Source organism: Aythya fuligula, chromosome 8 (assembly GCF_009819795.1).
Source record: "Aythya fuligula isolate bAytFul2 chromosome 8, bAytFul2.pri, whole genome shotgun sequence".
Taxonomy (NCBI): domain Eukaryota; kingdom Metazoa; phylum Chordata; class Aves; order Anseriformes; family Anatidae; genus Aythya; species Aythya fuligula.
In genome coordinates this window covers 31,346,270-31,372,346 of record NC_045566.1, presented here as the reverse complement: position 1 = coordinate 31,372,346, position 26,077 = coordinate 31,346,270, and the positions used below count along the sequence as shown (strand labels likewise).

The window sequence follows — 26,077 nt, the reverse complement described above, 5'->3', positions numbered from 1 at the left end:
CAGTACACGTCTCAACACCTGCAGCATTATTACCATCTTGGAAACACCACTGGCGCTGCTTGTTTGTAGCACAGCTGCTCTTTAAGCTTTTCCACATTGGTGCAGTGGCACCCCACAGTTTCCTGCCTTTCCCAATTGAACACCTCTCAACCTTTGCAGCCAACAGGTTGGGGTTCACACAGAAAGCCTCCCTGGTTCATTACCCAGTCATAAGTCCTCCCTAAGCAGGTCAGCCCAGCCTGTCCTCTGGATAAAGAGCAGCCTGTGGTCCTGGAGCCAGAGCTCACACAGTGACAGATGTGCAAGGCAGCAGCGAAAACACTGGTATTTCCACAAGACACCTGCCTTTACAACCAAGCATATCCATTTACCAAGTTTTGCCCAAGTTTTGGTTGGGGAGAAACCCCAAAGCCCATTAGTATAAAAGCTGTTGTGCTGCAGCAAAGCTCCTTTTACAGCCTGAGTTCCAAGTTCCAGCCCTCAGCCATGCACATGTGGTGTCCCTGCGCACCTCCACCTCCAGGGCCCTTGTCCAAATTCCAAAGTCTCCTCAATTTAACCTGCCCTTGCTCCCTCTGCTCCAGGACCCCTCCACCTGTACTGGGTGGTTTTCTCCCCCGGAGCAGTGTGTCCTCATGCCCTGGGAGTAGATGAGGGAACCCAGAGACAGCCAGCCTGCTCTCCCCTCTGCCTCCTGGCTGCAGGGAGCACTCCTCAGGGAATTCATCTGCAAAGAACTTGAGAGTCTTCACCAAGACTGTGTGAATTGTGGGGTCACAGCCTGTAGAAAGTCTTGCAGGTTGGACAGAGGTAGAATCCTAGTACTAAGCCCAGCTATGGCCTTGGTCCCCACGTCCTGGAGCAATGCAAGAGCAGTGGAGGTACCAAACCGGGGCTTGCCACCAGCACGGCAGGGGTCAGAGCACCCTGGGCTCTATGCCAGCCCCTCATCCCGACACAGGGGCACTGAGGAAAAATGGAAATGGGACCGTGCAGCCAAGGAGTGGGCAGGCATCCCACCCAGCATGTCCTGAGAGGGAACTGCAGCTTCATGCAGAGACGGGCATGGAGCCAGAGTGACATTTCCCCAAGACCTTGTTCTCAGAGCACTGAACCACAGTGACTGCCTGTAACCCAGGCAGAGAGCAACATGAAAGTTCAGCCAGCGACCTAACAGAGTTCAGCCTACTTTGTCAGTCCGACAGTTACAGGCAAATGAGAACAGGGACCATACCACCAACTGCTAGGCATCTTTTAAGCACATGGTGTTTCCTATACTCACAACATACAGCAACCACAAGGAATAACTCCTCTCGGCATGCAGTGACTACTAAGTCACCCACAAGAAGAAGAAAAAAAAACCTGCACTGAGCAATTCTGCTTTTCAAATGCAACAAAGAGATCCAAGCAAGATGTTTGAAGTAACACCTGCTACAAAACAGGAGAGGATCATCAAATGCTGCCATGTGTGTTGTGCTAATTGGACCAACCTGCTCCATGGAGCACCGAGGCACAGCATGACCCCACGCCAGGCAGGCTCCGGCCACAGTCGCCTCCCCGCTCCACTGAGGTTGGCTCCTGATTAGGAACGGGTTAACCATTCACCCTGGTTTCTGAGGACCAAGTATTCTGTGATAGCGTTGGGTACAGAATCACAGAATCAGTAGGGTTGGAAAAGACCTCCAGGATCATTTCGTCCAACCACCCCCCACCACCGATACCGACACCAGAGGCAGAGCAGGGTGAAAACCAGACACTGCCAAAAGCACAAACCCCAGCTGTGCTGAGCCATTCCGAACTGCAGTGGAAGTACTGTAGATAAGAGCAACACCTACTGACCTGGCATTTCCAGTAGCCAGCAGTGACCAGGAAACAACCATTTTTCCCCTGGTGGACTGATCTTTGCTGAGTTTTGCCTGCAGAAACACTCTGCCAGCATGAGGGAGATGCTTGCTATGGCAGTTAAATGTAGTCCACATATCACTGACCGGGCTACAGAGCTACAAGTCAGTTCAGTTCAGTTTAGAGCACAGTCCACTTCGGTTTACCCTAAATGTAATAGGTTAGATGTAGGTCATCCTACAGTCAAGCTCTTGCTGTTTGATTTCAGTTAGAGTAAGAAAAATCTGTTATAAGTGAGTCAGCTCCTGAATGCTCCCAAGGCAATGGGAGTTCGCCTAGATGCAATGCTATGTAAATACCAAAAAAGAAACTAAAGATTTGACCTTTATTTACCCAAGCAATTCTCTGTTGACCAAAAGGCAAGTCAGATTTTAATGTGATTTCTAGGGCTGATTCAACCCCGAATTAGGCCAACTTCCACAACTCAACTGCAAGCACAGCAAGTGTGTCGGCAGGAAGCCTACAGAGAGGCTGCAATAGCACCAAGAACCCGAAAGTCACATGCAGTAAACAGTTTGGTGCAAACAGCTGGTAGAGGAGCACAACCAGGAGGGTCAAATACAGCAATTTACCCACTGCCTCCATCACGCACAGCTCTGCCACATCTCATCTGCCCAGGGGAATGGCTGGAAAAGGAGCAGGAGCAGCAGCAGTGGTGAAGAGCCAACCTTGCCCTCACCAGCATGTGGCCATGAGGGGTGACCTGAAACTGTCAGCAGCAGCAGCAGATAAGCCTGGTGGCATCAGGGATGCCCCATCACAAAACACTGGGTCCCCTTGTGCACACGTTGGTCCAAGAGCAGCCTTCAGCTAGGGCATTCTTCCCTTGAGTCAGAATTTAATGACCATCTTTGTAGTACCTTGGGCAAATATTGACTCTGGGATCCAACAGACTGAAAGTATTTGGTTTGTACCAGATGCGTTGCGTATATACCTTTGAAACATTAGCTAAAGGAGTGATTTGGGAAAATACATGTTCTAGGTGGATGTGTTTACTTTGCAAGGTTGTTTGCATCATGCTCTGATCCCGAGAAGCGTGCCTGAAGCTCTTAACCACGGGAAGAAAGCCAACCGTAAGCACTCAGCACAACCATGTGCAGCCATGTGCATGTACACACGCATGTGCAGCCTGCCCGCAAGAGTGGGATGGCTGGGGATGGCTGGAAAGAAGCAAACCTACCCCACACAGACCCACACTCCTAGAGGAGCCTGTCGGGCCAAGAGCTCACCACCCAGCACTGGTCCTGCACAGAGTTCAGCACGGGGTGCTTTCTGCAAGGACTTGAGCGCTGGCTCCCCGGCTCCCAGATGACAGCAGCCATGTGGGAACAGCTTTTGGGATCACTGGCACTGCTCCTGCAGGAAGGCGAGGTGGCTGCCCCCTCGTCTCCCATTTATCTTGCTCCAGGTAGTTAGAAGCGGTCATGCAAGAAGCACGCGTGCAGGCAGAGAAACAGCTTGTGTCAGGAGGCTGAAGGTTAGGGGTGGTTTGTGTGGTTTAAGTTGCTTTTCAATTTTTAGGTTCACCACCACCACCACCCCCCAAGCATCAGTTCCCCAGGTGTCTACTCTCACCTGCTAAAAATCATCATTCAGGTGTGGTTTTGACAGTTATAGAGCTTATAGGACTTGGGGGAGGGAGGGAAAACAACATGGGAACTAAAGCAAACACCGCAGCAGCACTCAGTCACCTTCGGGTATTCTTTTTGTCTAATGGTTTCACCGGGGAGTGGTGGGCTGCTCATCTGGGGGCCTTATAGAGCATCAGGGGCATCAGAAAAAGATCTTTTGCATATTTGCCAAATCCACACAGAAGTGGGAAAGGGAAATAATTGTGTTTGGTATATTTTCTCAAGAATTTTTCTTGTGAAAACTCAGAAATGGAGTTATCTGGACAACCTGGGGCCACACTCACTAGCTAGATGTTTGTGCAGAACAGAGTTGTTTGAGACTGTAAATGCATAGCAATCCTTTTTGACCACTTCTCCTAAAATAATCCTACTTGATTACGTATGCACTGCAACTGGGGCAGCACTTGAGACATACAAGAGTAAGATTTTGCTGAGTCTTTTTCCCCAAGTGCATCTCTGCACCAGATGTACAACAACACACTGGCAACTGGGGCTCTCCCGCCCTCTGAACAACCATCAGACGTTGCCCAGAGCAGCAAAAATGGGCAAGCCACACACCAATCTCCTCAAACACCTACCTCAGATGGACTCCGTCCCAGCCTCACTGAAAGTTCAGGGGTTTTGGAGCCTTCCTGGTCACAAAACCCCACTGCACAGGGCCACAGCAGCTAACCCGTCCCTCCAGGCGGGATACCTAAAGGCTTGCTGCGAATCCCTGCAGGAAACCAACCCTGAAAACTTCACTCAGACACTAAGCTTGCACTGAAATCAGTCTGATAACCTTTGGGAGCTGCAGGAACATCACGCCCCTCAAAAGAGCAGTTACAGATTGGTTTAATTATGGTGATCAGCACTGAAAAAAGAGATTCACACTTTGGCTACATGTTGCCTTGAAAATATTCCCTTGTGCCACAGGCTCACTGCTGGAGGCCTGTCTTCGAGTACCGCAGCTCCCAGCCATATCCGGGTCGTCTTTCACTTCCAAGGCACCTGATGCCTTCCCGAGCAGGAATCAAATCCCTCCAGCACCACTTCGTGCAACCTAGCCCGAGCCTTCAGGCTACCACACACACACACACACACACGCATGCGCCTTCTCTCAACTACTCTTGTGGAGTTTCCTCCACCTCTTTGCCAATCCCTGTTACAACACAAAACCGACTGCTACCCTTAGCGAGATGTGCAATTACTCCCCTCAAAGTGTCTCTTCGGGTCTATAGGGCTGCAGACCCACATGGATTCCCAGCCTGGGGTCCTTGTGGGTCTCCTCACACCAAGGACTTGGGAGCCAAACATGATCTTGTGTGGCCACAGCTTTTTGGCCTTCTCCCCATCCCTAACCCTCACTAGCCTTTACACAAAGGGTCATTTTCAGCTTGTTTTCGCTTTACAGAAGTGAATTTCAGTCCTCAGGGCAACAAATGAAGCTGTTAAGTCAGATTCTCAGTCATAGGAAGGCTGCTTTGTACTGAGCTAACAAAACCCAGGGTCTTTGAAAAGCCCTTGGCTGCTGCTGGGCTAGGAGGTAAGTCCCTTTCCCACTTACTGGAGCTGACAAAACACTTTGTTATGCTGTTAACAACAAGAAACCTCCCAGAAGCATGGCTGGGACAACTGCGGTGTCAATGCCATTGGAGCTCATGCCACGTCCCCTGGACACCAGTGTCACGCCAAAGGGGGGCCTTAACTCCCTCCCGCAGCCTTCAGCCCGCTCTCCTGGTTTCAGCCAGCACCCTTCACTTGCAGCCAGCACAGGAACACCCCTTGGGGCAAAGGGGTGTCCAGCTCGCCCAGCTCCCACCTCCCAGAGGGGCAGCGAGGCCCTTTCTGGGTGGAGAACCACATCTCCTTATGTCTGTGTTTTGCAGAGCGCTCCTTGGGTCTCCAGCCACTGCTGAGACCTAAAACACCAGCAAAGAGAACGAGGCCATTCAGCTTGCCTGAGCATCAGCACGGAGGCTGCAGCAGCCTTCTCCATCCTGCACAGAGCCGCAAAAAATTGCTCAAACACGAGATTTCAGCAACTGAACATGCGGAGGAACAAAACGGACATCCAAATGGCAAGTGGAAAGAGACACAGTTAAAACCAAACCACAGCATTCGCAAAAGAGAGAAGTTAGAGTCGAGCATGTCCCCCTGCACAGCCACGCGATGCCCAGCAGTGATGCACTTCACACTTCAGCAGGCACATGCTGCCCTGTGCCCCATGCCCCTCTAAGTCCCGCTCGGAGCTGCATGGGAGGTTTCAGGCCAAGGTATTCAGAGCTCAGTGATGAACACAGAGGACGGAGGACATAAACCCCTTCCTCCCATAAATGCAACTGTTCTTTTCCATCCCCTGCAAGGGTCAGTGATGCAACCTTGGCTGGGGAAACCGGGAAGGAAGCGCAGGCGGGAACATTGCCCCCCCTGCCCGGGATCAGGGAGAGGTGGCAAACGGCCACAAAAATCAGTCCAGAGATTGCCAAACCCCCATTGGAAACAGCATCAGGGAGTGCACCAGAGCTGGGCCCAGCTTGAAAAACAGGCAGTGAGTGGGGCTGGGTGGCTCCTGGGGTACATGAACTCTCAAGGAAAGTAACTCAGGGGAAAAAAATAAAAATCACGCAGGAGGAGACTTCTCAATTAATGATAATTTAAACTACTGAAAACACAAATAATTCCAAGATCAATTGAACACAGAAAAGGTCAGGCCCTTGCAGTACAAAGCCTCACGTGAGCACACAGAAAACCCAGCTCCTCACACCAAGAGCATGAGGCCAGCAACATGACTTACCCTGTTGCTGTTCCCTACCTGCAGGAACATCCTGCTCTAGTGGGTCTGAGCTCCCGACTGCCCAGCCTGCAATACGTGGGACGTCCGCGCCAACTGCTGACATGGCAGCTCAAAGCTGGAACCGCTGTGTGAAGTGGATCGTGAGCCCTTCTCACCTATTCCCTTTTCCTTTCTGGAAGACGGTGGTCCTCCTGCACCTACATGTATCTCCATGTTGCCATGTTTCAGAGAGGTGAAGGCAAAAGCACAGGCAGAGATGACAGTTTGTGAAGCTGGGAATTTAGCCAGTTCGGCAGATATCTTTAGGTCCCCTGGCTTAAATCAGGGTTAACTAGAACCAGCTACTGCAAGCAATTTAGGCTAAGTGAACATCTAATCTGTTCTAGCTAATCACTTAATGAAATACAACAAATTTTTTGCAGCTCTTCACTGCAATACTTAACATTTCCAATATGAAACACTGAAAACATCTGTTTTGGCAGCCCTCTTGTCAGATGAGAGTACTCTCCAACAATCCCAGGAGTTCAGCTTCCTGTCTCTTGCACCAATACCTCTTTTTGCCTTTTGAACTCACCTGCTGAGTCTATCAGCAATGTTTGGGAATACATTATTCATAGGGGGGGGGGGGAAAGTGTAAATCATAAGCAGATACATCATACTGAAATGTCCATCACCTCCGAGGATTTTATTTTCTCTTCACTGCCAGGTGGCTACATTACAGTAACCAAATCAGTGGAACATATCAGCCACCCTGAACGCACATGGTGCTGCCTCCCTGTCAGTGCCCTACACTAACCAGTGACCCTCAGACCGCCTGCTGAGGCGGGGGCTGGCAGGAGGAGCCGGGGGCCAGGAGCTATTCCACAATGACTGCTGCCAGTGCCTCAGCCAGCGGGGCTAAAGAGAGCTGGGGTGCACCCCATGTGCGGTGGCATCCAGCTACCTGGGAGCTTGAACACATCAGGAAGTTGGCGGGATGGTGTTTAAGAGAAGGAAAACAGTCCTTTCATTAGCCATCAGATTATTTTCTATGTTTTTCTTATTCAGCATTGTTTTACCTAAAAGAAAAACATTGTATAGAGTAAGAAAGTTTAGAGTAAGTTTCTCTAAAAATGAAAACCAGGTATGTGAAGAAGCATCTTCTTTGGAACAAGCACACAAAAGTGATTTGCTTTCATCTTATTTGAGAGATTTATTATGCTCCTGTTTAATCTGTTAGGCAATATTATGCTAACAAGGTGTGGCCAGCATTTTTATAATGTATGAAGCATTTTATTCCAGATTTATATTCTCCCTCTATGTGTAGTCCATATATTGTATATATTACAAATTGTAGCGATAAAGACTCGAGATATTTTCTGTGACTTCTTTTTTGTTATCTTCCTCCCCCCTCCCCCAACTAAACTGACAGTCAAAGCCATGACTAGATACCCATGCCCAATGCATATTCAGATGTGTCTGCAGATTTAGATGCATAAATACATTTCCAAATCTGTTTCCATTACTTTAAATGCTTTATAATGCATTATAGACATGTATATGCCTTAAATCCATTTAACTGCTTTATTACGCAGAGCAGAAAGCACTGGAAATAACCATTATCCTACTGACAATTTAAAAAAAAAAAGTTGCCCTTGGTGTTCTCACAAGTCACCTCGACTGCAGGTGCAAACAAGCCAGCCGTCCAGGATGTGGGTTTGCACTGGACTGAGATCTAGGATTCAGCTGGAAAAATCTCTAGAATGTTTACTCCAAGCAGGCATCTCATAAGCCAGGGCCCTGCTAGAGAAGCACTTCATCAACTTACATGCATATTTCAGTGATTTTCTAAATCAGAATTCCCTTAAAGTGCTTCGCTATGAAGTTTAGAGTAAGACACGAATCATAAATAACAGCAAAATACACTCGTGATGTGAACTGGGGTTATGCTGGAGATGAATTTGATACAACTGACCTGTTTGGTTTTTCTCTCAAGGAAAAAAAATGCAGAGAACTGAGAACCAACACACAACAGCAGAACAGCTTGCAAATACAGTTGCACAAGTCTCGCAATCTTTCACTCTGAGCTTATTCTAGAAACCTCTTCCTCCTCCCCCTATGATCAGCTGCAACAAAAGTTTTGCTTGGGGAAGGTGCAAGACCCAGAAGAGCTGATCTCTCCCTCCTGTTGCAATATCCAATCTGAGTGTTACTACCTGGTTTTGGAAACTGTGTATAGAAATTACAGATGATTCTTGCATATTTTAATTTTAAACCTCTCTGCTCACTATAAGGATGGAACCTAATAAATTGCTTTGTTTCTGCCTCATGAATTAATTCAGCCTGCTAACTGATTTGGATAAAGCACTTTGATTTCAACTGATAAACTTCTTTTCTGGGAAGGCAAAACAATTTTTGGAGGATTAGTAACAAGTTCATTAGCTTGCCAGAAGTACTTTTATAGTATCTATAAGGAATAGACTTTTTAACTCACTTGTTCCACCCATGTCTTTTAAATCAATCAGATAAATTCACCTTGTTTTTCAATGCCCTGAATCCTGATAGCTCTGCACACTTGATAGGTAATTTAATCATCATTGGCGTGGATGAACACAAGCTCAAATTAGCTTCTGAAAGGCTTAGTCGCCCTGTAGATAGCTCTGCCTTTCTACTTTTATGCAGGAACTGAGCTTCACCAACTGGTTAGCTAGAGGTGTTATTAAAAATTTACAGAAAGAAACAAAGGTGTGCTCCAGTGTCTCTCCTTACCCTTTCTACTGTTACTCTGGCAGACAAAAGGTATGGAACCTGCTTCATGAATAATGAGTCATGTAATATGCATAATGTATTTTTAATGGCACGCAGTAATAACACAGAGAGATATTTCCAATCTTCAGACTCGCACCTCAGCCTCTCAGTAGCCTGTTCTGATTCTCCCCAGATAGATGGTTTTTCCACGTCTGTTCATTTCCACAAGCCCACCTCCAGCCATGGCTGCAGCCCAGGCCCGCTGCCTTTCACCCCCCTCAGCAGCCGCCCCAGCCCTGCGCCGCACCGCAGGCACAGCAACGTGTCTCAGGTTTGGGCCTGAGGCATGGCTCAGTGCTGGGGCCTGAGGTTCACCACTAAGTTACAAGACTCTCCAAAGGAAGACGTGCTTAAACCATTAAAAATACCCTCTGAGATTTCTTTCCTTGAAAGACAACCCAGGCACGCTGGCCATGTCAGCAACACCGCGACCTGCTTCCCTGACAGACCAACCTACACGTTTACACAAGGCTCAAACACCACAAGCTGTCCCATTTGAAAATGAGACACTTCTGGGGAACAAGGACACCTTGGTATCATATTAAGGGTAAGTGCTGGCAACTGAGGCTCCTCAGGCCCGCTGGATTTATACCTGCCTGCAGGTAGGGCCCAGGCTGGAAAACACGGTCCTGAGGGCAGAGCACCACAAGGCCAGCACTCCCTCCTTCCACAGCAGCAGCTTTCCCACAAAATTAAATATAAAACATTCCTCAGGGCAGCCCCAAACCTACCTGTGCCACCAATTGAGCAGCTCCACAGATCCTCCTGCAGCGTGCGCTGGGCCTGAGACACCACCAGGCCTTTCCAGGTAGCCACTTAGTCTCCTACGCCTATCTTCTGTGTTAATTAACCCAATATAATGGACCTAATGCAGTGCCAAGAGCACCTGGCAGCTCCATCAGAGCCTGCACCACACACAGCCCCTCATGGTGGCCGCGGCCATGGCGAGGGGTGGCCCTGTGGGTCCGGGTCCAGTGCTGCGAGTTGCGCCTGCAGAGGCAGCGGCAAAGAAAGCAGCTCCCGGAGGCACACCAGATTGTCACCCCCACAGCATAGCCCTGGGACCAAGGAGGGACCAGGGAGCTCAGGATTGAACCTCAGGAAACGCCAAGGCCCCTCACAGGAGCGGTCTCAAGCACCTGGCTGCCACTGAGGCCATGACAGGGCATTCCTGCTCACTGCTGTTTGAGCTGTTCTCCGTTCTTGTGTGACAGAGTTAAATATTCTTCGCGTTAAAGAGGGAGAAAGCAAGCAACGCTAACCCTGTAACCCACTGCTTCAGGCACTCATTAGCCTGCAGTCCTATCCATGTGTAACAAGTTTTTATCCAGAATAAAGGTATAAACAAAGCCAGAAACAGAGCCTGTGTTCATGTGGGTGCCCAAGGTTATATGCACACTTAAAAGCTCAGGCTGCCACGCTGTGCTCTGCTGGGAGAAGGACACAAGACTCCTACATCTTCCTCCTGTGTCTGCTTTGTATGGGCTGAAACTGCCAGCTGGAGCAAGCCCTGTTGATGCGACAGGCAGGCAAAAGGCCTTTCTGTAAGCCCACACAGGCTTCAGTATAAATGATGCACCTGACGTTCAGGGGTCCCTGCAAACTCCTGGCACAGCCATTCTATCTTAAGGAGGACATTCGAGTTCCTCCTGGGCTGAGCAGGGAATTCTGGCAGTCTGCGTTTCAAATGCAGACACTTAGAACTGCTTGCTGTTCCCCCTCTAAACCCTTTCATGGCAGTAGTCCTAAACATAACATACTCCAGTCAAGCGTTAAGTATTTAACTGAAATCAGTGGGAGCTGGACACATAAATAGGACGCTGGTGTTCTTTAATCACCAGAGCTCATCTGCATTCCCTCCTTGAATACCACCTCTGACCATCACCAGAAGTGGTTTAGCATCATAATGGTTGACATTCACAAACATGTTAAAGACGCGTATTAAATAAAAAAAATTGCACTTGATGATCCTCAATACTTTATTAATTTAAAACATTGTTCCAATAAATATGTACTAATAAACATAAGACACTCCATAAAACCTAAATAAAGACAATTACAAACCTGGCAATAAAGTAAAAACAGCATTTTTAACTGAGGTACATGCAGGGTCATTTAAGGCAAATTCAGTCAATTATACTTTTATAATGATTCCTGCCCACCTCAGGTGAGTTTTCCTTTAAAAACTAAAAAACAACAACAACAAAAAACAAATATACAAATGATGCTATTGAGTAGCTATTTTCCAGTTATTTATAACAAGCCCAGAGTGCAGAAGCCAACAATTGCTCTGGACAGAAAGTCTGTGCCTCACCTATGCTCCTGCTCTCTTAGTCAGGATCAGTTGCTGGGTGGTTTCTAGTTATAAGGCATAACTCTGTGCTTTGGTTTTTCCAGTTGTCTTTCACAAACTTCCTTTTCCCCAGTGGATGTAGCAAGACGTAACCCCCATACCTCAAACACACACTCACACAGCCAGGCCTTGCTTAGGCACAGATAGAGCTTTGGGAGGAATAAAAAGGGCCTCCTCCTGTCAGCACAACTCCTGATTTACACCAGAATAACTAAGAGCAGGATGAGGCCCAAGCTAGTGCCTTAGCTTAAAAAACAACCAGATGTCAAACTGCACACTTCAGTTCAGATCCTCCAGGCTTTCCTGACAGGAAACCAAGAGTGAAGCCATTCAGCACTGAAACTCAACCAAGGCAAGCACTCCCTATGTCATTTGCTGACTTCTCTGTGATTACCGTGTAAACACTGTTATACCCATGTTTCCCTGCAAGGTAATTCAAGCTCTTGAAAACATAAGGGTTTTCATCTTGGCTATGGGAGAAATACTTTCCAGCTTACAGATATTTGGTAGCTTATCTGTCTTTGGAGTATCAGGCTTCGTATCTAAAGGCTTATTTTCCAGTGTTATTTCAGAAAAAGAGAGGGGAAGAGAGAGAAACCTCAGCCTTTGATTTCCACTCTCAGTCATGCAGGTTGAGCTGCCACTGCCATGTCCCTGTCTTCTTTCGTCTCCAAGCTCCTGGTCAGAAAGGTAATGCCAGGGTTTGTGCTACAGACAAGGCTCAGGTCCAGCAGGGAAGCCGAAGGAGTCTGTTCTCATAGTGTTGTAGGTGCTTTCCATTATTGCAGGACTCATTTCAGGCCATGCTGTGTCTCCCGGTGTCTCCGTAAATCCACCTTTCTTTGGAAGCCTTTGCCACACAGATCACAGCCAAAGGGCTTGAAGCCTGTGTGCTTCCGACTGTGGGTGATGAGGTTGGAGCTCTGACTAAAGGCTTTTCCACACACCTGACACTTGTGAGGTTTCTCACCTGCAAGCAGGAGGTAGTAGAGAGAGGGTGTGAAAGAGGCAACATGCTGCTTACACAGGGTCAGAGCAAACAGGAAACGCACTCTGGGCCTTAGAGCTAATCAAAGCGATTCCTGGGTGATTACCAAAAAAAGTCATTCCTCCTAAAATCATGCAACTGTGAGCGCCAAAGCATTAGCTGAGCCTGCACTGCAGCTGAGCAAGCCTGGACCTGGTTGCATCTGCACTGCCCCAGTATAGTCCTAGCAACAGCGAGGCACAGAGCGCTTCCAGGACACTTGCGAACACATTCTTATTTAGCTGCACGGCCTCTATGGTATTTAAACTGGCTTTGTGGCCTAGGAATTCCTGGAAAGACCCCAGATCATGATGACTACCTGGTATCAATTATTATAGCATCAACATGGATGCAAGTTCAATAAATGGAGGTTGTTAAGCCAAACCAATGAGCTAGGGCTTGTCCCCAGTGGAATACAAGGGCCGTTGAGTGAACCCTGAAGGACAGGGTTCACCCAAAGATCTCTCCTCTCTCTCTCTCTAGTTCCCAGACTGAAATGCTAACAGTCACCTTCAGCAAGCCCTGAAGTTCCCCTGCAGGCAAACAATGGTAATGAGAATAAATTCATCTTCTGAACTACTCCCACAGAGGGTTCTGTGGAACAATTCCACTGGCCTCTAGGCGAGTAGGATCTCAATGTGTTTTCATAGTGTTTATTATCAAATAACGGATAAAAGGGAACCCCAACCACAAAACCAAGCCTGATTTTCAGAGTGACTTTGCACCTGCAGAGCTCACTAACTTCAGCTGGAGCAACTAGCACTCTGTACATTTGAAAAACAGATTCTTAGAAAAATAAAACCATGTAAAATGTGCTGGAGGCTCAGTTCACAAGTGTATGTTGCGTCTGAAAGTGATTCCTGATTCTATTAAGGAGCTGGTTTTATGTCAGCAATTTGAAAGCCCAGGGACAGTTTCCAATCTCAGAATAATAATAAAAATAACATTTTTGGCCAATTCAGAATTTGGCTGAAATTCCACTTAATCAAGCCTCATTTGAAAAAGTTACTACGGAAATACTTCTTGCTTTTCTTCACCATCAGTTCATTTTCATCCAGCAGACACGTGGTAGAGAATCTTTTAAAGTAATAATTATTTTCCACTGCTTGTGGTCTAGAAAAAACACAAGCAGAGAGCACTATATATAATGCTATCTTTCTACATATTTGCCATTTTTATACTTCACCCTTGATATCTGCTGATATTCCACTCTCAGGAAACAGGATTTTGGTCATCTAAAGTTTGGGTTAGGCCAGTACAGCTACTATTTTATGCCTACAAATGTTTCTGTATCTCACATATCACTCATTTCCCTCTACTTCAAGTCATCAGTGCAGGTCTGAAAGGCAAGATTTACTTTTAAAGAACTTTGATAAACCTGCCTTCTCACTGAACAATATTTTTAAAACAATTTCCTTTGGTGATTCACCTGCACTTTATTAGTTTCCATGTTTATTACTAACAGTGAAACTCGAGAACTCTGCACCTCTCCTTGCATTCTGTATCAGACTGCAGCCGTTTCTCAGAAAGTCCGGGTGGAAGTGCAGACAATCAATCTCTGAACAAATATTTAGTCTAAGAGTTGGATCCTGGGACTGCCAGTTTAGTGTTTGACCTAGAGGAGGAGACTCCTCTTGTTCCTATTACAAATTGGTAGATCCTGTAAAAAGGGATGCTGCAAATTCCCTTATCATATTCCAGGGACCTCAGCTGTAAATCAAGGCCACATGAATATAATACTCTACAAATCATCTTACACAAAAGCGCTTTGAATAAACATTGGTGGATCCTATTAAGGGAACACTGATTGGATTGCGAGGATTTTGGTTATTTTGCAGCTGCTGTTCATGAAACCACATTCAAATCACCCTCATTTGCACAAGTAGAACTCAGATAGTGTGAACCGCAGCAGGGCAGTGAGAAGCATGGGGAGGTGCACGTGCTGTCCCAGCTAAGGAGGAACAGGCTGCTGCAGAGAGACCTCTTCAGAGACCTGTTCAGCTGGGGCTGAACAGCAGCACCTGCAGGGCTTACCTGTGTGAATGAAGGTGTGTTTCTTCATATCAGATTTCTGGTGGAACCTCTTCCCACAATACTGGCAGGGATAGGGCCGTGTGTCTGAGTGGATGAGCAGGTGGGTGGACAGAGTAGAAGATCTCTTAAAACTCTTGCCACAGATCTTACAATCAAAGCTACGTTCCTGCAGAAAGAGGAGCCCAAACATGCCCACATTACACCACGACAGAGATCCCACCAGTAACAAACTGGCCAGCAGCACATCAGTGTTGCCCCTCCTGCCTTAGACTTCCACTTCTCCAGAGAACAAACAGGAATGGCCTGAGGAGATGCTAAAACTGGCACGATGGCACCACATGGTAAAAAAGATTAAGTGTATCCTCTCCCAGTGCTCTGCACCACTTTTCACAAAATTAATTTAATAGCTCTTCCTGCTGGCAGGAATGGCCAGGTGGGAGCAGCCCCAGCTGGACAGAGTCCGCCAGCATATTTCAACGTGGGCCTAAGACATGATCACTCTGCTGGGAAGACCAACAGCAGCAGATCTGTTCCAAGGCCACCTCTCCACTCTACGCGGGAGAGTGAGTGCCAAGGTCTGCATAGCTCTCCTGGAAAATCTCCGTGGCAGGCTGATTTCTGCTGTAAGCATAACAACTAACTACATATTTCTATTTCCATTATAAATTCAAGTGAAAGGTACCTAGAGCACCTTGGGAAAACAGCTTTCTGGCTTACTACTTTAACAAATCAAACTAAATGCATTAAGGTTGCTGTCTTTCTCTCCTTTCCCTCACGCATGCATTTCTATCACTTTCTTCCACCATCTCTTCCTCCCACCCTTTATCTCCCTCTTCCTGATATGCTTTCATAGTCACCTTATTATATTTGGCTTTTTATGCACGCTCCCTGAAATGTTCTCCCCTCCATGGACTTAATATGCAGTGCTGCTCTTTTCAACATTATTTAATGGGTGATGAGATATTTCCCTTCATTGTGTGCCCTGCTGTTGCACACTCATGCAACTGTAAATAAGACAGTTAGCAAACAAACACTGCTGTAACTCTATCCTCCCAAACCCAATCTGAGGAAGGAAGATTTGCCAGGTTAAGTGGGTGGGTGAAGGGGAAATATGGCACAGTATCAGCAGGTGGAAAATGTTACAAATCCTCCTGCCAAAATTAACTACCATATTCTTTTGGTGTGTGACTCAGAGGGTGTCGAGACGGGTGAAGTCTGTGCTCTATACCTAACTGGTCGCTCAGATGTTCCCTGCAAAGACACAATGACTACAAACAATGGAAGATTCACTTATTTGGAGGACAGGGAGGAGAAAGAATGAGGAGAACTGTGTCAAAAGAAAGCATGGTGACTTGCTTTAGCTGTTAAAAAAGTACACACCCTTGTTACAGTTTACAGCTCAGAGAGTAAAAAATTATTTTTTATTATCTTTTACTTCTGGAGTGCCAAAAGAGACCTTTGCTTATTACACACATATGAAGTCAGGGGAATGGAAACAAAGTCTGTGTTCTTTAATCTATTGATTTGTTCCTACTCTTCTTTTGCTCCCTAGTTGCCCACCCTTTACTCTGCCTGCCACCATACCCTTCGCCCACAGCTCTCCGCTGCAGCCTGACCATACTTTCTTCCTCTCCTCAGCTTCAACGCCCACCTACTGCCCTGTGATTGCCTTTGTGGCCTGCCCAGTGCTGGCTGAAGCAAGCATCTGGCCCTGGCCCTCCAATTTTCATCCTGGCTGCTTGCCACGCTCTCACCTGCGAGTGCACGGCCTTGTGCTGCTCCAGGCTGACTGCATGGCCGAAGGTCTTGCCACACATGTCACAGGCAAAGGGCCTTGTGCCACTGTGTGAGCGGCGCACATGTACCTCAAGGCCATGCGGTGTGGAGAATACCTGAAGGGGAGAGAGTGTACAGGGTCAGGCTAGCCAGGGAGAAGGGGCTGGAAAAGAGTCAAACCGGAGTGCGAGAAAAAGGTCCCTACCTTGCTGCACTTGACACACTTGTAAGAGCCAGTGCTGATGAGCAATGGGCGGCACAAGAGGTCCGACTCCACTTTGATGTTGCCAGGCCCCTTCTCCTGCTGCAGCCCAGGCTGCGTCTCGGCATAGAGTCCAGGTGCTGCTGCTGGAGGCCTCTCGAACAGCCCTGGGCCTGGGGAGCCGAAGTCACCGTAAAGTCCAAGGGAAGAGCTACACTCTGCACCATAGAGGGCAGGCTCGGAGCCGCGCTCACAGAAGAGCCCCAGGGCTGAGGTTCGCTCCAGCGTCGGGCAGGGCCTGTAGCTTTGTACCAGGTGCCTCAGCTCAGAGCCCCCCAGGCTGCTCCACGCATACGGTTTGAAGGGCACTGAGAAGGGGGGTGCTTCATCCAGGGATGGACACACAGATTGCTCTGAGGCTGTGGAAACACAAGGGCATGGGAATTAGTGCGTTTCACAGTCCAGCCTCTGTGGTGGAGCAGAATCGGCTCAGCATCCAGGCTTGTGGCAGAGCCAGACCCCTGTACTGCACATTAGAGCTGGCCCTTCACCCCCCATGGGAGGGCATTTTATATTGCTTCCAGTGCTAACTCCTCACCCGCTGCACCAGCCAAATTATTTAAAGCAACCACCAGTTTTGTCTGCCTCCATCTTTGGGTGCCCAGGTGCATAGACACTGATCTGACTGTTGAGATACTAAACAACTCGGTCTTCAACTTCCTTTGGTTTCATCTGCAGCTCCTCAGAAAAGCGTATGTATTATATCCCAGGCTGAGCATCACAGCTGACAGTCCAAATATCTAAGTTCTGATGTAGATCGCACCTATCCGTATTATAAAAATGACATCATAGAGGTGCCAAAAGAAGCAAGCGTGCTAAGATTTACCTGTTCAACACAACTAAAAATTGTTTCCTGTGCAATTTAGTGTCCAAATCTAGTCTCTCAATTTCATGTAACAACTGCCTGCAACTGTACTAACTACAGCATAATCGAAACAAAGGACAGCTTCTTCCTGAGGTGCTTGAATTTCACGTCTCACTTTAAAAAAAAAAAATGGAAAAGAAAAAGAAAAGAAAAATAAATCTGAAATAAAATCATGCTTGTTTCAGATTCCTCTGAGGAAAGAAACTGAGTCCACCCAAAACATTGAGTTCATAAACACATTATGAAAATCACTGGTATAGACTGCATTAAAAATTGAAGTGACAAAGAGATTTTCCTATCAGCCATAATCAAAGCTATCTTCCACCACGACAAGCTCAGATGGCTTCAGCTGGCTTTAACAGCCTCACCTTTGGCAACAACATCTGACCAAGACAGTAGGTACAAGATGAATCACACTTGGTGGGGGCTTTAGCAGAGACTGATGCAATGGCAGGAACACAGCCTCTGAGATCAGCGTTTAACGGCACAAATGCTCAGGGTGCCTTGCACAGAGGAAAGCACAGTTGGGCAGGGAACACGGGTACCAGACCCCAGCTGTGTCTGCCAGAGATGGTGATTAACACCCGAGGTGCTCTGCTTTCACTTCACCACAAGAGTCAGCAGGGCTGGGAGAGTCAAATGTTTCCACTGGACAAATGTGTTAGCAAAACAAGGAAAAGATGAACAAATTAACTGCTCAAGTGCTGATGCCTTCACAGAGATATTGGCATCCCAATTGGGCTACCAGAATAATTTCCCCTAAGCAAAAACATGCACACTCACAATTGCTTGACTTTTGTCATTCTTGTCAGCTTGGCAGATCCCACAGCTTTAGCAGCCTTCAGCAAATCAAGATAACCCAGGGTGGGATAGGTAAAAGAGGCATGGTGTGTTAGCCTACCTGTTTAGGTAGGCTGATGGTCACTGAGGGTTACAGAAGGGAGTGAAAATAAGGCAAAAATCGAGTTTTGATTGACCTGTTTTCCTTCTTTTATATAGTTTCAGATGTTAACAGCCTCAAGTTCTGCCATTGCAATTACCAGTCTTTCGGTTGGAAATATATGCACACATACCAACTGGGACATTTGAACAGAGAGATGAAATCAAATTAGCTGACATGGTGCTGAGCATGATTTTTCCTGTTCTGCACTGACTGCAAAGTTGTGGTCAGCGTCACATCATCTATCTTTGTGTCTTTGCAACCAGTTTCAGTGTTGCCATCTCTCACGATTTTATCACAAGATTCAAAACTATCTTAAAGCTCCAGCTCTTGAAACTGCATGATTTCATCAGGCCCTCAGCTTTCCTTTTGTTTGCTTGTTCTTGTTGTAACTAATTTTTTCCCCTTAAAGTCAACTACTAGTCCAGACTGTAAAGAAAAGCACGAAAACATAGACCCTCAATATTTCAACACCAGAATTGAATATCCATAAGGTATTACTTACAATCTTGATCTCTGTGCCAGTCTGTTGAGAGAGAGGGGAGGGAAGGCTGACCTGATTTTTGAGCCCTCGGAATTGGCAACACTGGACATGTAAACGTTGCACCGCAGCTCAATTTGCGTGCAATGTTCCTTCCATCACCTCACACGCTTTGGAGACCTCGCAAGCACAAGTGCAGGGGAGCCACTCACGCTACACTGCCCAGGGGCAAGCTCAAGCCACTCAAGCCCCACATCCAGCGTCAAACTGTGCTCTGCTAGACTGCAAGGCAAAAGACATTGCTGTGTCTGCCTCTCCTCTGCTTCACAGCATCTAGCCTTCCACAGGGTGATCAGGGAGGGACTGACAGACTCTCCCTCCTCTTCCTAGCAATTCTGTGCAGCCGCTGGGAGAAGAAACTGTTCTTTTTTTGAAGACAAGGCAAACTCAACCTGAAATGGCTGGGAACTGATTGATACACACAGAAAGAAAGATTCAAAGGTCCACCTCCACAGATCAAAAACTACCACAATGACAATGGAATGACAACGCTATTATACTCAGTAAAAGGTATAAGCCCCTCCAAGACTTGAATATCAATTGGCTCATCAGACAATACCAATATACTGCTGCACAGAGTTATCAGGCAGTTTCTGGATATGCAAACGCGATTACAAACACACATAGAAAGCGAGGTTAAATAACAAAGTGATTTGCACTGACGGAGACAATGTATGTACAACGCCAACAACACTGTAAAGGTACTGTATTGTACCTCTGTCTGCTCACTGGGATCAGCAGCACTGCATGCAAAGACAGACCCGAAATCTGGCTTTCACTGCACATCGAAGTGCAGCCTGCATCCATGTTCACTGCTGGAGATGAGGGGGTGACGGTACTGCTCGCTGCACCTGTCCTAAGCGTGATTTAGAAACATCATTTCACATCTGACCTGCCTGTGAAAGCACAGAAACCGTGCCCCACCCAGGCAAACACAACCATAAAAATCCAGAATCTCACCAGCACATCCTGCAGAAGTGACCTAGGCATAAATTCTGGCTTCAGACTGAATGTGACCAGGGCAGGGATTCGGGAGTAGCAGAGGGAGGAAGCCCGCCTACCTAATCCTGCTGCCGCTGCCTCAATCCTTAATGTAACAGCACCTCTCTCAACGTACTGAGGTTCCTTTAATGAAAGCTTTTTGTGCCAGGACTGGGCTTCCTGTACATTCCCTTGTCCCCTGTGAATGGGATCAGACAGTCCCAGGACTGAGCCCCTCCTCTAAAAAATCTTGATCTGGGGATGCATTTTGCAGAGGTACTTTTCCCAGGTAACTGGATGGGGGGCAGGGAGCTAATGAATCCCACAGCATGGGAAGAAATCAGCGAGGAGGAGGCAAAGGCAGAGCAGCCCTGGGAAATAGCTGCTCCATTTTATGTCTGTCTTTTAGACATCTTTTGAGAACGGTCTGTTTCCTATCAAGGAATTGTAATTATTTGGGGAATGAGGAGTGGGACCAATTCATTAGAATAAAAATTACACATTGTTATGCTTTGTGAAGAAATATTAGCAAAAGAGAGACTGTTGCATTCCTGCTTTTGGTCCAGTTTGTCATTTGCACAAACTGAAACTGTCCCGCGGCTGGCTATAACAATACTGTACTCCTGAACATTTTGAATGTCCCCTCAAAGGGCTTTAAAACTTTTAAAAGGGGCAGGGACTTTAAAAATGCAACTCCCCATCATTACAATCAGCTGTCGATATGCAAGGATGCTATAAAGATGAAGCAGGAAAATCAGTGAGGAAACAGGACAAAGTATTCGTTTGCTGGCGTCTGCTGTCATTTTGTAAAGCTGAGACAATTTTTCCTTTGCTAAGATAGAAATTGTTCTTTTTTCAGACATCAATTTTTAACCAAAGCAATAAAAATGTGGGGTTTATATATACATATTTTTGTTATAAAATGTCAACGTTTTATTTTTAAACGAGATAAGTATTCACGCCAGGTTGGGGACAGCATCTCCCACTGCTCCAACCACATCAAAGGCAGGATGAGGGAGCTAGAGACAGGCGCTGCAGCCATAAGTGTGAGTTTCCTGGATTTGGGGTGTTTAAATCTGACTGACATTATTTTCATCTGGTTTTTACGAATGCGTTTTTAGAGAAGAAAAAAAAAAAGAGAGAGGGAGAGATCCTTTTTATAGGCAAGAGACAAGAAAAAACCTCAAAGAGAGTATGGGAAAACGTCTAGCAGGAACACAAAGCGAACGCTGTTTACTACAGGTATATAAATAGCCACGTACAAATATTTACTGTATTAAAAACTATTTATCTGCTAAACATTAGGGTAGCAGGGCTCTGTAGAAAAATGCCGGGAACTTTCAAACATAACCAGCTTGCCTTTACCAATTAATCAGAAACAACAATAACAAAAAAAAAAAAAAAAAAAAACAACACCCTGTGGTATCACGACTTTCGTACAGCCTGACCGTAACCCACGACTCCCTTAGCAGTGGGAGACAGGCTGGAAAAGCACCCCGAAAGAGAGAGGACACGAAAAGGAGCGGGAAAGGCAAATCTGTCCCTTCCACTCGCTTTCGACGGCGGCGCCCAGCACCCCGTGGCACTGCCCCACGGCACCGGCAGGCAGCCGGCCCCACACCAGGCGCTGCTCGCCCCGCTCCTACCTGGCGAGACGGAGGGCGAGGGCGGCCTCCAGAAGTCCTCGAACTCGGACACCCTGTCGCAGACGCTGCCCTCGCAGCTGGGCGCTGACTCGGAGGTGCCATCGGCAGCCTCGGTAAGGTGGGACTCCGGGGAGAAGCGGCGCTGGGACGGCTCCGGGTCGGGCAGGACGCTGCGGCACAGCCCGGCGCCCTCGGGGATCTTGCTGTCTGTGGGGAAGGGGAGGCGAGGGGCTGCTCAGTGCGGGGCGAACCGGCTGCGTCCTCCCCTCCCCGCCCTGAGCCCCTCCGCCTCCGGCCAGGTGCTGCGGGAAGCTCCCCGCCGGGTCCCGCAAGGCGAGACGCCCCTGCGGGGGTCTGCGCCGGCCGGCAGCGCGGTGCCGCCGAGGGAGCCCCTACCTGCGCAGATCTGGGCCAGCACCGTCTCCAGCCGCAGGCCGTAGTCCTCGTCGGCGGAGCGGGGCTGGTGGTAGCTGTGCGCCTTCTTGCTCTTCACCAGGAAGGACCTCGGCATGGTGGGTGCTGGCGCGGCCGCGCTCCGTCTCCGAGCGGCCGGGCACGGCGGCGGCGTCGAGCGTCACCCCCGGGCGTCCCGCGGGGCGGCAGCGGGGAGGCGACCTGCGGGGAGGCGCCGAGCCCGCCGCTCAGGGCCGGGGGCCGGCTCGCAGGTGGCGGCGCGCAGGTGGCTGCGGCCGCCGCCCCCGGCCCCCCCGCCAAGGGGCCGCTCCCGAGCTTCAGCGGGAGCACCGAGCGCCGGCGGCCGTCCCAGCGGCTAAAGCGGGAGCGGCGCCGGCCGCACGCCCTCCCCGGGCCGCCCCGTCCGTCCCCAGCAGCCCCCGAGGGGCAGCGCAGCGCGGGGCGGCCGCCGCGACCGGCGGGAGGCGGGCTGGGAGGGTGGCTACAAAACCGCCGCCAACCCCGACGGCTGCGGCGCTCCCCGCCGTCGGAGGGCCTGATTCACCCCCAGCGCAGCAACGTGAACACGAACGAGGCGGAATGGGAGCCGAGGCCCGCGGCTGCCGGCGGCGCGACGCCTCGCAGCTGCGGGCACTCAGAGACGGGGCCGGGGGGGGCGAGGTGGGAAACGTCGGGGGGGCCCCGCCGGGAGGATGGGAGCGGGGCCGCCTCCGCCGGCTTCTGCGGGCCGCGGCGGGGCGAACCGAACCGGCCAGCGCTTCGGCCTTGGCAAAGAGCCGCCTCAGGTCGCGTCCGTCGGGCTCCTTCCGAGGGCTCGCAGGCTTTTACTCAGCTCCTCGAGCTGCGAGAGAGCGAAGGGAAAGGAAGGGAAGGGGCCGGGGCCCGGGCCCGTCCCCCCCGCCCCGGGGCTGCCCCGCACGAGGCGACCCGCGCCGGCCCCCGGCACTCGACGGGGGCAGGGCTGGGAGGCGCCGCCCCCGGGCACGGCGCCGGGCGAGCGGCTGGGAGCGGCGCTGCCCCGACCCACCTGCGCCGCCGTTCATCCTTGAGCGGGGCGGGGGGCGAGAGATCAAAGCGGCCCCGGCACTAACGGCAGGCACCGGGGGCACCGGGAGGGGGGGGCTCGGCGCGGCGGGGCCGCGTGCTGCCGGCCCGTCGGGGCGCTCCTCCCTCCGACAGCCCAAGGCCGGGGCCCGTGGGAAGGCGAGGCCCGGGCCCACCTGCCCGACGGCCGCCGCTGTGGGGGCGCGGGGCCGGAGCCTCCCCGAGCCGCTGAGGGCCGGGGGCGAGCTGGGCAGAAGGGGCGCTGCCGCCCGGGGAGGGAACGAGGAGCGCTTACCCATCTGGAGGGGCGACGGGAGCCGGGCTGCACAGGTGGGGGTTTGCGCCGCAGCCTGCTCGTTTGGGTGACTTTAAATTTAGCCTCCCTTTAAGGAGCGATGGTGCTTGAATTGGGTTGTTTTTTGGTGTCTTTTTTTTTTTTTTTCTGTCTCTCTCAACTCCTTCAGAGCTCGGCCCCCTAAACCACAAATTCCACTTCCTGAGCGTTAGGAGCTTCTGAAAAAAAAAAAAAAAAAAAATTTTAAAAAAAACCAAAGCCTCACAAATCAGCACCGTTCCCCTTCCTCTCTCCTTTTTCCTTAAATGAAAATGTCTTACCGTATTCCACCTCACAGGGCCCGCTGAAGTGACATCAAAGTGTCACTGGAGTGGGGCGTTTCATTTCTCTCGGGGTTCTGCTCTAGAAATTACACACATCTATCTGAACTATTCTTGGATCCCCTCCGACTTCCGCAACGAGAACAAGTCACAGATTCACAACACAGATTGACTCGGCGCAGGCACAGGCAGAGGGCAGGGGATGGAGGAGCCGGCCCCGGCCCCGGCCCCGCCGAGCCGGCCGCGGGCAGCATCGCCCCGCTCGGCCCCGCGCATAACGGGGCTAAGGCAGGGCCTGGGCACCGGAGACCTCCCCTAGCCTAGAAATAACTTGTTGTGGAAAACTCTTTCGGGATAAATACGCCCAACAGCGCTGAAAATACCTAAAGCCCCAAGCCTGGAGGTTTGCTCATTTCCCCTCGGATTTAGGTAATGGTTAAATATGGAAGGGGTAGGCGAGGTCCCCCCGGCCCCCCTCCTGCGGAGGCCGCTGCCGCCTGCCAGCCATCGAGGGCCGGCGGGGAGCGGCGCCGGGCGGGACGGCAGCGGGGGCGGCCGGGGGCTGCCGCGGCACCCCCGGGCTGGGCTGGGCGGGGGGAGCTCGCCCCGCTCCGCCCCCGGCCGCCCCCCGCACGCCGTGCTCCAGGCCCGACGGGTTCCCGACGCCCGGCTCTTTGTGCGGCGGCGGAGGGGGGGGCGCGGCACCGCTTCGCCTTGCGCAGCGCCTGAGCCACCCCGCAGGGACGAGGCAGGAGCAGCCGCCGGCCCCCGGAGCTCGGTGCCTTGGCGGAGCAGGTGCTTTCCTCCAGCAGACACCGAGAAATTACTCACTTTGTGCCCGAGAGGGACACGGCACTAACCTGGCTTCCCAAAACCTAGCTGAGCAAGCAAACACCACCACGAAAAAGAAAGAAAAAAAAAACCACTCTCCAACCTTTCGAAGGTTGTGTGTGGTAGTGACACAGAGGAAGTCGAAGCACACGCCTGACACGTCGCCCTTAACACATTTATTAGTGCTGGAAAGTTCCTGGTGCTGGGCACAGCACTTTTGCTTACGGCAGCGGTGCGCCGCGGTCTCCTGGCTGCACTTTGGGCTGCTTACGCTAACTCTGAAAATCATTCACGCCGTCGGTTTTAAAAATAAATGATGGAATCAGTAGAAATAACTGGAACTACTCGGTGCAGTTTCATGTACGCGTTGCTGTCACTTTCTGTAAAGCCATCTCGTTACCTTCCGCAGCGGGACCGTGCGCGGACGGCCCTTCGCCTACCTTTTCGAGCAGCCCTTTGGCTGCGCCTCACGAAAGCAGCAGAGAGCGTCCCGGGGCGCTGCTGCTCGCGCTCCCGAACTGCTCTGGCCCCGGGACAAGCAAACGCGCACCCCTCCGGGGAGCCGCGGCCAAGCTGTACGCGCGGCTTACCCGAACGCGGGAACACGGCTTCGTCCCGTGGTGCGCGGGGCCAACCCGCGCCTGGACGCTCCCCGCCTGCCCGTCGAGGACGGGGAAAACGGAGCGCGGGCAGCGCCCGCCGGGCCCAGCCGAGCCCCGCGGGAGCCCGGGGCCGGCCTGGCTGGGGCCCGGCCGCCTCTGGGCACCCCCCGGGGCTGGCGCCGCCACAGGCGCTGCGAGCACGTGCCGCGGGCCGCGGCGCGAGGCGGGAAAATGGCCGCCGCCCCCTCAGCCCTGAGGGGAGCCGTTGCGGGCGGGCAGGCGGCAGCCCCGCCCCGCTCCCGGTAACCTTTAAGAGGGTGTATGCAGCGGTCACTGTTAGAGCTGGGTGAAAATGCCAAATATTCTATATCCCAGTGTGAAAATGCCAAAAGCCAATCATCCTGAATTGGCAGAGATGGAATTCATGTGAAATATAAGTCATGGGAGTGGAGCTGGACTTAACAGAACTTCCTAATGCTCCCCCCAAAAAGGTAAAGGATGTGTAATATTCAAAGTTAACCATGAAAACTTGTAAGACACAGTTAATGTAATGTAAGTACACGGTTATTACCCCATTGTGACAAAAGAGAGGAAATCAATAAAAGGATAGGTTTAAATAATCAATAACAAATGAAAGGGGGAGGGGGTTAGTGTGGGATTATATTACAGCTGTGTTTAAGAGAGCTACTTGATGTAATTTACTGCACTGTTCACAGCAGCTGCCTGACATCACCCCTCGAGCTAAGAAGACATCATATAAGGAAGCAAAGGTGATGGGATGCACACGAGATCTTCATGGGCAGAAGTGATGAGACTGTAGAGAGGAAGGAGTTGAAGAGCTGGATTTGACAGGTTAGCTGCTTGGTACGTTGGGGAGAAAAAGCATTTTTTTATCTGTAGAAGTCAGGATTGGGAACAAGCAGCAGGAGCTCATGAGTAACATCCATACTTCAACATGATAAAACCTGAGATCACAGACCACTTTCACTAGGAGAGGCTGCTAGAACTTGTAGCACTGCACATTATCTTGGGAAGTGTCTTAATTTTTAT

At 50.2% G+C, this 26,077-nt stretch overlaps 1 protein-coding gene across 2 annotated transcripts; it reads right to left on the bottom strand.

Annotated features, from left to right (window-relative positions):
- Nucleotides 1-12,240: 12,240 nt before the first annotated feature.
- On the bottom strand, nucleotides 12,241-22,032 carry GFI1 (growth factor independent 1 transcriptional repressor). Of its 2 annotated transcripts, none has more exons than XM_032192602.1 (6): nucleotides 21,862-22,032; nucleotides 21,522-21,663; nucleotides 16,492-16,907; nucleotides 16,265-16,402; nucleotides 14,511-14,676; nucleotides 12,241-12,419 (listed from the first exon to the last, which is right to left on the bottom strand). In XM_032192602.1, the coding sequence occupies exons 1-6, from the start codon at nucleotides 22,030-22,032 to the stop codon at nucleotides 12,241-12,243; spliced, it is 1,212 nt and encodes a 403-aa protein (XP_032048493.1). The 2 variants fall into 2 exon arrangements, with proteins under 2 accessions (XP_032048493.1, XP_032048491.1); XM_032192600.1 differs by having other exon boundaries at nucleotides 21,522-21,728; nucleotides 21,918-22,032.
- Nucleotides 22,033-26,077: the final 4,045 nt, after the last annotated feature.